The 11,655-nt window shown below is 36.4% G+C and overlaps 1 protein-coding gene across 1 annotated transcript in view; it reads left to right on the forward strand.

The window, feature by feature from the left end:
- LOC106871738 (3-oxoacyl-[acyl-carrier-protein] reductase FabG) overlaps positions 1 to 11,655 on the forward strand; it is a 59,606-nt gene continuing 47,951 nt past the window's right edge. The window contains exon 1 of the mRNA XM_014918356.2: positions 1 to 5,923. Within this exon, the coding sequence (XP_014773842.1) occupies positions 5,816 to 5,923 (108 nt within the window). The 5' untranslated portion in view covers positions 1 to 5,815. The remainder of the gene's footprint in view (positions 5,924 to 11,655) is intronic.

Below are 11,655 nucleotides of genomic sequence, written 5' to 3' on the forward strand. Positions count from 1 at the left end.
AAGAATTAACTGGTAAGTCCAGCTGCAAGGGAAATACTTTTATTCAGAAGGTCAGCCATCTATATGTTCTAGAACGAGATGGGGCTAATGAATGCTTTGTGGTTAAGCATCCCAGTTAGAGGCTATAGTAGACCCTGGTGGTTGTCAATGAGACAGACACCAAGAGAATTCTTCAGAAAATGCATCTTTTTAGTGCCTCTCTGTTATGATGGCTAGCGGAGAGTTCACCATACAGTGCAATCTTGAGATAGTAATTATCTGTCATCTTGGATATCTGGTCTGCTCAGCATAGTTGTGACCTGATGCATGTGTTTCATCCCTTCAAAGACTTCAATGTTGTTAAAAGAAATAACTCTAGTGGATGTTGAAGATAGTGTAGAGATATTTACTTGTGTAAAAGCTCAAGTAGACAGTAGGTAACCCATGACTTTGTACACACTGATCTTTGTGCCTTTTTTGAGATGCTTTCTGTTCTGGGTACTTGTACAATTTGCCAACCTTTTGTTGATAGTGGCATTTGACACGAAACACCTCAAGTTAAACTGGTGAACTGTCTTGCTAATGGTGGTAACCTTCTTCAGATGTCAGCTGATTGAAGGTATGTCTTCTTACAGTTGAAAAAAACTCTGTAGTCACTGTGAAGCAAGAATTTATACATTGCAGGGCTGACTCTGTGTGGGAAACCTGTAAAGCATTGCTGCTAAAGGGAAGCTCTTCGATGAATTGTTGTGTCTTGCTGTGAAACTAGTTATTTTAAGTTGAAAAAACACCTTTCTGCATTATCAGATATAGTGGCCCTTCTCCTTATTGAAATCTATTGTGTCCCATATGAGCATCATACTGAAGAATAGAATATAGCAAAGAAAGTAGGCATGAGGATGCATCCTGATTTTACATTGTTTTCCATTGAGACGGATTTGGAAAAATTATTGTTGTGTCTAACTTGTTCATGTTAATCCCTTTGTAACTGAATGACCATAATATTGAATTGGTAGGGAGTATGCCAGTCATTCCATGGCTTTTCACTGAACAAAGGACTACACACAGTGTTTGTTTGTAGACCTTACCAAAAAGATAAGAGAAAATAATTCATTGCTCAACTCATACTGGTACACCCTAGAAACAACAAGATCTGCAACTTCAACATTTGAACATGGCTTTGTAAAATAAATCTTTTCAGTAGAAGTTGCTTGAAGAGAGTGTGAGTCCATATAGGCAATATGAGTAGCATGTAAAGAAGATGGTTAAAATTGATGAGTTAATAATTAATCACTTAGCACACATAGGCACCCCAGAGAAATGTGTGGAGATAGGTAACATTTACTAGCAACCAAATTTGAAAACAGCCTATATGCTTTTTAAGATAAATTTTCACAGAAGCCTTTCAGAGAGAGGGAGAGAAATAGAGGATATATATATCCATGTCAACATGGAAGGCATACATTAAGAGATGATTATATATATAGCTTCCTTTATCTTGGTGACCAAGTCAGCAGTAGAGGTAGATGCTAGAATAAGAATAGGCTGGGAAAAGTTCAGAGAGCTTCTCCCTTTGTTGGTTACAAAAGGCCTCTCTCTGAAAGTGAAAGACAGATTGTATTATGCTTGTGTGCATGTACAGCAGTGTGTAAGTGTCTTGAAAGAAAAGTTGAGCATGAGACATCAGATGTGGTATGCAAGAGAGATGACTGCTCTGAATGGTTATGATGCATATGGACGAGGACAGCTGTGTGAAGAAGTGCTGATCTCTAACTGGAAGAGGTAGACCCAGAAGACCTGGGGCAGGGTGGTGAAGCATGATCTTTGAATGTTGGGCCTCACAGACGTGATGACGAGTGATCAAGAACTTTGGCATTAGGAAGGGCATCTAGCCATAGTAACCATGCCAAATGAGACTGGAACCTGGTGCAGCTCTCTGGCTCACCAGTTCCAGTCAAACCATCTAACCCATTCCAGCATGGAAAGTGGACGTTAAATGGTGATGGTGATATATATATATATAATTTTCAGCATTTAGGGTCAAGGCCTAAAATTACAGGTAGCATAAGGAGATAATCAATTTTCTGGTAAGAAAAGACATTAGCATTTCCAATAAATAGGGCGATGTGCAATATTCATAAACCACTAAATTTGATTATGATGTACCTCCATCTAAATTTTCTCTGAGGAAGCTATTATGAGTAAAAGAAAAGAAAATGAGAGCTTATCTATACAATTTAACACATTTAATGATGAAGGTTTAACCTTGAAAATAATGGTAACATAAAGAGATCATAAGTAATCACTCAGCTGATACAGGCACACCTGGATATCTCCAAGAAATGAGAAGATACACAACATTTGTGTGCTGTGAAATTGGAATATGGCATACCTCCATTGTAAAACATTCACAGAGGAAGCCACTTAGAGGGAGAGAGCAAAATACACAATAATATAAGGGGAGAGAGAGAGAGACTTGGCACACCTCTGTAGTAAAATTAATAAATTTTCATAGAACAAGCCTCCAAGAGAAAAAAAAAAGCATACATAGATTGGTATAAAGAGAAAGAGAGAGAGAATGACATTTCTCAAAAGAAATTACTACTGAGGAAATAACAGATATGCATAATGGGACATTGTCAAGGAAATGGCCTAGCTTAATGTGCAGAAAATAAGTAGGGACTCCAATTACATCGACTACATCTCTCATGTGTCCATAATGTTAGTATAGGTAGGATTATAGAGAGGGCAAATACACTGAGAGTTCATTTGAAATAGACTCTCTTCAATGCTCATTTGACTCACTGAAAGTAGTCAATAGCTTCCATGTCATCAGTGACCAAATTAGCAAGGAAGGTAAGTGTTCAGGATTCATAGTAAGGGTAAGAAGAGTTTGTAAATGTTCAGGAAGCTATTACTTTGCTGGTAACAAAGGTCTTCTAGTATGATGCATGTGTTAGAACTGTAATGCTGCATGGTATTGAGACATAGCCCTTCAATGCAGAAGACTCAAAGACAAGAAAGAAACAAAGCAAGAAAGCTCTGATGTAAACTTGATGTAAAAGAAAAATTCGGCAGCCATACTGCAAAAACATTAAAATTTGCAATGTCTACAAGAGGAAACAATATGTGACAACAAAGACAAAATAAGATCGAGAAGAGAAGCAGTTACTTCATTAAATCCCTAGAAATTTTGTAGATCTGATGGCCAAAGGGAAATGGCTCTTAAGTAGGTGGATCAACAGTCAGACAGGAAGTAATGAGCTGATGAATGTTAATGCTCAAGGGAAAGCTAAAAGTTTGTATGATGATAGTGCCACTTCTAACAATTTCTAATGCAAAACTTATAATACTTCCAAAAATTGTCTGATGTTTCTTGCAGGAGAAAATGCTACTGATGATATGAAATTAAAGTCCTTCCTTGTATATCACTTCCAAAACCTGATGTCTTTCAAGGATTATTCCTAGTTTAATATAATTGTGATCTTGTTGGTTGGAGAACTTAGAGCACTTTTCAAGACTTTTTTTTTTGCCTTGCTGTTGAAAGGTACTGTACCATCCAGCTTACTTAAATGGTCTTTCTGATAAACTAAGGAGGATAAACTTTTAGTTAGAGATTTATAGAGAAGGTTCAATATTTTGGTTGCAGTGAATAACATTACTGAGTCATGAGATGAAGTGAAATCCTCAGCTACGAATGGTGTTTGGCAAAACATATGGTCACATTGTATCTGTGATGTCATGGGTTTTTCAACAACAGAAAGTTCATATCAATTTCAGCAGGATATTGTGATACTGGTAAATGCTGTTGGATTTGAGGAATTCGAGAGATTTGTCTATAGGGCCATCTTTCCTTTAGACAATCTTACCATTAGGGCTATCTTTCCTTTAGACAATCTTACCATTAGGGCTATCTTTCCTTTAGACAATCTTGCCATTAGGGCTATCTTTCCTTTAGCCAATCTTACCAGTAGGGCTATCTTTTCCTTTAGACAATCTTACCAAGCAATTGAACTAAATGTCTCAGCATTTCCATTTGCTTCAATCATCTAGATTGTCCTTGGAGAATAATAATTGATCATGACAGTGTGCATAATAATTGCTATAATCTTAATAATAAAATAATAATAATCATTATTGGTGAGCTGGAAGACAAAATTTTTTGTGGCATTTCATCCATTTTTATGTCCTAAGCTGAAATTCTGTCAAGGTCAAGTTTGTCTTTCATTCCCAAGAGGGTTGATAAAATAAGTACCCACATGAGCTCTGAGGTTCTTGTAATTGACTAGCCCCCTCTCCACACAATTTCAGGCTTGTGCTTATAGTAGAAAGGATTATTACTGTTGTTATAATGTTTTACTGTGGTAATTGTTCTTTTTTGATTGTGTGTATATCAGTGAGTAAATATATGCACACACACACACCTATGCAATACAATCCTCCAAAAGAAATGTAAAATAACACAAAATATGACACCTGCTTTAAACAAACAAATATATAGTATAGATTCTGCAAGTTGAGTAATGTATAGACACTCTAGACTGTAATAGAATTAATGCTGACCTACTTGCATTCAATTATTACTTGAAAATTAGTTAGCCATGGTGCATGTATGGTTTTGTGGTTAAGAAGGTCACTTCACAACTTAGTAGTTTCAGGTTCAATGCCACAGCACAGCATCTTGAGTCAATGGATAGCTTATGAGTAAAATTTGATAGAAAGAAACAGACTGGATGCCAATCTGAGGGACTCCTCCTGTCTTTGAGGAGTCCAGTTTAGCATCATCATTTGGTCCTTGGATGCTTTTATAAGAGTGCACTCTGTTATAAGCATTTGGCCCAGGTCTCCAGTCTGAGAATAACATCATTCCTTGCTTTAGAGATGATTCAGAAGGAGTAATGGATACTGCCTTTCCACCTTGATTAAACCTTTAAAAATATATAAGAAAATTAGAGGTCAAATTCCAGTGCAGGTCACAGAATGAACTGTAGACTTTATGAGAATCAAATCAGTTCAATATATTTCTCTTGTCTACAAAGTATATTGAAAAGGGAACTATTTAAAAAATAGATTTTTCTAAGTATTATTTTTGTTCAAATAAGTATGTTTAGACTCAGTAATTGTGATACGGTTTATTGTGAGCCTTTGTTTTAATTGCGTGTAAAGTTGCAAAAGTCATTTCACATTCATACATTGTTGTGAATGGAACGATGAATTTGAGGGCCAATTTGGTGACATCCGGATAGGATTGCATCATTTCAATACAGAATTCACTGCAACACATGTTACAGAAGGTGTTTTTTGCACCTCCATCATTCAACAAGTCGAACTGTTCTTGTGACAGTACTTACTTACTGCCTTCTTGGCTCTAATAATGAGTTTAACATTACCACAAAGTCAAACAGTTTGGGGGAAGTGTATAATCAATTGTATTGACTGGTAAATATTGGTATATTGTCTAACACTCTATTGATTATGTGTATTCACTGCCCTTTCAGATCATTGCAATAAATAATCTCTTACATGGGCACAAGACTTGAAATTTTAGGGAAGAAATTATCAGTTATATCAACACTAGTACTTGACAGTTACTTTATTTTATCAACCCCAGAAGGCTGAAAAGCAAAGTCGTTTTCAATGCAATTTAAATTTGAAGCATAAAGTGATGTAATTAAATATCATGAGGTATTTTATCCAATGCTCCACCAAATCTGAGAATCCACCCACCTCCCTTCTCAGCTCATTATAATAATAATGTCAGACACAAAGATAAACCACTTCTCAACAAAGAACAGATTCGCTTGATCAAAGTTGAAGGTGTGGTTGTTGATTTTATATGGTTTCCAAGCATTTATATAAACAGTATTTATATAAACACTACTACATTCACCACACAAGCAGTCATCAAACTGTTTTCTGTATTTCTCCTTCTTTTTACTACTGGGTAAGTAAAAAAATTCTGAAGTTTAATCTATCGTTGTTATTACTGTTGGTGTTTTAATAATCTAATTGCTATTGTAGTTGCTTTTTAAAAAGTTTAATTGCAAAGTTGATTATTTTTACTATTTCTTAGAATTGTTATTTTTCCTTTGTGCATGAAGAAAATGGGATGAATATCATGCCACTGACCATGGGACACACTTGGCACTAATGTGATAGTTAAGGGTGTATCAGTTAAAGTATGGATTGGAAAATTAGAAACTGGGTGTGATGGGGAAAAGGCAGTCTTTGTTTTGTCATTGTTGTTGCTATTGTTATCGTTGATGTAGTTTGGACGATAGAGTAACAGAATCAGTTGAACTACATGAACAAAAATACCTTGAGGTATGTTCAGAGTTCAAATCCTGTCAAGGCTGATTTTACTTTTTATCCTTCTGGAGTTGATGAGAGTGGCTTTTATACCTAAATAAGAATTCATTATTATCAGTAGAGGTAAGGTAGTGAGTTGGCAGAATCATTAACGTGCTGGACGAAATGCTTAGCAGTATTTCGACCATTGGTAAGTTCTGAGTTCAAATTCTGCCGAGGTCGACTTTACCATTTATCCTTTTGGGATCAATAAAATAAGTACCAGTTAAATACTAGGGTCAATGTAATCAACTCATCCCCTCACCCAAAATTGCTGCCCTTGTGGCAAAATCTGAAACTGTTATTATTGGTAGTGGTGATGATGACTTATTAGATGAGTGAAAAAGCCGCACACATTTTGAGAGAAAATAAAATCAGTTTTATTGACTCCTGAGATGATGAAAATGTTAGTAGGCTGTGGTGGCACTTGAACTCAGAACATAATGATGATGTTGTTGTTTTTAAATTATTCCAATCATTTCAACTCTGCCACGCTAGACCCCCCATTTAACTTTTGTTGTCTAGGCCTCAGGTTTTTGAACAAAAGCATTCCATCTTATATTCAGACAGTATATTTGGGACTGTATTTTGTAATATGCTCTACTCTTCTAAAGATGTTTAGGGTGTGAATTGAGGGATATTTGGCAGGCATTTTTAGCAGGACATGCAACTACAGTGAATCCTAAAAAAAATTTCAGTTCAGTTTGTGTTCGAATGATGCTTATTTTGTTTACATTTAAAAGACATGCATTCTCCACATGGAGTGATTTTTCTTTTAATTGGATGGCCTCTTTCCATAGCTATTTAGATCCTTTAAAAGTAAAGAATGGTAAAGAATGGCAAGTGAGTTTAGTCCACTTGACATGTCTTTTGAATTGTCATATGTTTTATTATTATCCTTATTATTATTATTATTATTATTATTATTATTGTGAATTAGTAGGATCCTTATATCATCAGTTCAAATAGTGTCACGGTCAACTTTGACTTTCTTCCCTTCAGGGTTAGTAAAATTAAGTACCAGTCAAGTACTGGAGATTGATAGTATCAACTAAGCCCTCCTTCAACTTTCAGGTTTTGAGCCTGTCATAAAAGCAATTATTGTTATTATTGTTGTGGAGTGGCAGAATCATCAGAGTCTCACACAAAGTTCCTTGTGACATTTGTTCTGGCATTTTACATTCTGATTTCAAATCTTACCAAGTTTAACTTTGTCTTTCATATTTTTGTGACCAATGGCGTAGGAGTGGCTGTGTGGTAAGTAGCTTGCTTACCAACCACATGGTCCCGGGTTCAGTCCCACTGCGTGGCATCTTGGGCAAGTGTCTTCTACTATAGCCTCGGGCTGACGAAAGCCTTGTGAGTGGATTTGGTAGACGGAAACTGAAAGAAGCTCGTCGTATAAATGTATATATATATATGTATGTGTGTGTGTTTGTGTGTCTGTGTTTGTCCCCCCTAGCATTGCTTGACAACCGATGCTGGTGTGTTTATGTCCCCGTCACTTAGCGGTTCGGCAAATGAGACCAATAGAATAAGTACTAGGCTTCCAAAGAATAAGTCCTGGGGTTGATTTGCTCGACTAAAGGTGGTGCTCCAGCATGGCCACAGTCAAAAGACTGAAACAAGTAAAAGAATAAAAGCGAGTAATGAAATAAAGTACCTGTCAAGTATTGTGACTGATATCATGTTATAATGTCCTTATCCTCCTTGTCCTCCTCCACCTAGTAATCCATTCTAACATCTTACCTCCAATTTAGCATAATTCATTTTTTTTTTTCTCTTGTTCACCCACTCGAATAATCTATTGAGAGGTTATTTTTTACTTTTCAATCCAATCTTTCTTTAGTTCAAAAGTTATTATTTTATAATCTCCAACTACACCATACATGCCATTCTCCACCCACAACTTGAACCCAAGCATCTAAGACAAATCATCCAAGACAAGCATCTAAGACAAATCAATTTTACAGTCTGATGAAGTCAGCTCACAAAGAAAACTTTTAATTGACTGTCAACCTTTTGCTTGCACAAATATAATTGTGTGTGTGTACTACATTTACATGCCTATGTATGTATATGTGAGTGTGTGTATGTGTGTGAATTTATGTACAGATGTATATACATACATACATACACATATATATATATATGCAACATCATCATCATTTAACGTCCACTTTCCAATCAAGCAGCACTTGCATCAACCATGCTCAAATGGTGCTTTTTATGTGCCACTGGTACTAGCATCGGCCATGCTCGAATGGTGCTTTTTACATGCCACTGGCATTGGTGCCAGTCAAGTGGACCTGCATCAGCCATGACAACAATTTCACTTGACTCAACAGGTCTTCTCAAGCACAGCATATTGCTCTACGATTGAAGGGTACTTTTACACGGGCCGGTTATGCGATACTGGTATCGGCCATGGCTACAATCTCACTTGGATTGCTGGATCTTCTTAAGTACAGCATATCTCCAAAGGTCTCAGTCACTTGTCATTGCCTCTGTGAGGCCCAACATTCGAAGGTTGTGTTTACCACCTCCTCCTTGATCTTCCTGGGTCTACCTCTTCTAGAAGTTCCCTCCACTGTTAGGATGTGAAACTTCACACAGCTGTCCTCATCCATACGCAAATGTGTGTGTGTGTGTGTGAAGGCTTACTGGTCAGGGTGTTGCATTGACAATCGCAAGATTGTAGGTTTGATACTTCCTGGACCGAGTGGCTCATTGTATTCTTGAGCAAAAGACTTCATTTCATGTTGCTCCAGTCCAATCAGCTGTAAATAGGTGACCATGTGATGGACTAGCCTTCTGATCAGGATGAATATTGTCCAGCCCAGCTAGCCAGCAAGGTGGCATCATTCGAAAGTTAAAACAATGTGAAGCGCATTGCAACCAGGTATGTTTAACAACATCCAATAGTTTGATGTCACAAATAAGCAGCAGCCTTATTAAAAATTAATTGTCAGTGACAGAAGCTGTATTAGTACCAAAAGATAATCTTTATATCCAACTAAACATTGTCATGGAGCAGAATTGGGCCGCATCGATTCACCAATGCAGGTCTCATTTTTTGCAAGTGAGCATGCATTTCAGCAAGTTGATTGCAGTAAACCTCTGCTGTAATGCTCTGATTGGCTTCCAGAAAGCTGTAATGGACAACACCAGACAGTCACTATAATCTTTTGCTGATGCAACTTTGCTTTGGGAAATGTTTGGGGGACTCATCACAATCAAGCCATTGACCTGATCATAAAGGATCCACTTTATGAGATTGGACCACCAAAATCAACCTTCTACATCTCAAATATGGAATGCAGGGTAAGGTACTGTTTACACAAAATGGTCATGGATTACCAAGATGAATTTAACAAGGATATATACATACAAACTCGAAAGTTTGTTACCAAAGTGTATCTGCATAAATCAAAACCAGTCATGGATTACTGAGATGAACTTACCAAGGATATATACACAAACTTTAACTTTTATTACCAAAGTCAGCCTGCATAAATCAAAACCAGTTAATTTTAATCTATTTTCAAAAATACTTTCTCATATATAAAACAACATTCGATACATTATAAAAACCTTATCTTCTCCATCTCTGACGAGCGGAAGTATTGTCTATCAATGTGTATCAACAATGGATTCCATTATAATGACAATACTTTCGTGAAACGATCGTAAGATGCATTAATTTACAAATTTTTAAACTGTCATGTTTCATATATTTACATATATTTTTAATACAATACTATTTTAGACATATATATCTTCGTGAGGAATTTTTTTGATATTGAATTTCATGCTATTATTTCAAAATACAGTATATATAATCGCTCATATTAATGTCTAAATACTTTATAGTATTAATATTTTTGACATTTTATACAAAGAGCACACATTATAAAGTCAGTGTATAATATTCTAACGGAATATATTTAATTAATGATATAATTGAAAAAATAACTGCAAAAATGATAACAGTGCAAATCATTGCAGCTGTCATAAGAAATCTGCATGTCCACTCAGGAACCAATGCATGCAAAAAAACATCATATACAAATGCACAATCACCACACCACAACATAGATACACATACATAGGAGCCTACAAAGACCATTTTAAAGTTCGTTATCGCAACCATATCTCCTCATTTCGAAAAATAAGCAAGTGACATGCAACATCACTAGTGGACCTTAAATGGAGAGTAAAAGAAGGAAAAATAAAATATGGAATAGAATGGTCAATAATAAAAAATGCACACCAATATAATACACTATCCGGCGTATGTGACTTGTGCCTTGATGAAGCCTCGTGCATTCTGTTAAGTAACGAAAACTTGGTTAACAAGCATGCCGAGAAAATACCAAGATATTGCCACTGCACCAAATATGCATTTTCAAGATTCAACACAATTAAGTAACAATAATAATTCAGCGAACTCTCTCCCACGCTCCTTCCCCCTATCCATGTGTGTGTGTGTGAGGGAGAGACAGAGAGAGATTGCATATCTATATATACATATGCATGCCTGTCCGCATGTTTAGTATGCATGAATGTATGTATCTACACACACACACACACAGGTATATAGTTATGGTATATTCTGTTAAGAACACAGTAGAGTACAGTATAAAGGTCGTTCACCTTCAGATTTCACCCTGTGCTATCCAGTAATAGTATTATATGTACTTCTGGGTTTGCGTTTGGGCTTCTGTCGTGTGTGAATAGATAATTGAAAAATTTTGGAGTCAACAATAGGGAGTACGGTTGGACATTATTTTTTAATCCCAACAATTGTTTTCACGCAATGTAGTTCTTCAGGCGTGCAGTTACTTGATTATGCAACTGTTCCCTGCATTATGAGATCTAGTGTATCCTCAGGCGACATGATTCTCTGCTTCAAGATCAACCTCTCTGCCTGTCGTGGCCAGAATTAAGTTGCCTGAAATCTGAAGGTGGACGAGCTTTGTACTGTACTCTACTACGTTCTTAACAGAATATACCATAACTACACACACACACATACATACATGTGGTTCAAATGTGCAGAAAACAAAAAGACAGACAGGTGGGGGAAAAACAAACAGGTGTATTTGTTTGACTCTCTGGAAGAAAAGGACGAGAGAGTAAAATGGGGCGGGGAGAGAAAACAATGTGTTGAGATAACGGTTTAATATGATAACATGTAGCCGAAAGGTACACACATGTTTTAAACAGGTTTAGTTTCTCTTCTTGCTTATTTCCTTCTTAGTCTACTTTGTTTAAGGTTTTCACCCGAAACGTTACTTTACTTCTTCCTTTTCTGTGCTTTCGGCA

This window comes from Octopus bimaculoides, chromosome 2, assembly GCF_001194135.2.
Source record: "Octopus bimaculoides isolate UCB-OBI-ISO-001 chromosome 2, ASM119413v2, whole genome shotgun sequence".
NCBI classification, from domain to species: domain Eukaryota; kingdom Metazoa; phylum Mollusca; class Cephalopoda; order Octopoda; family Octopodidae; genus Octopus; species Octopus bimaculoides.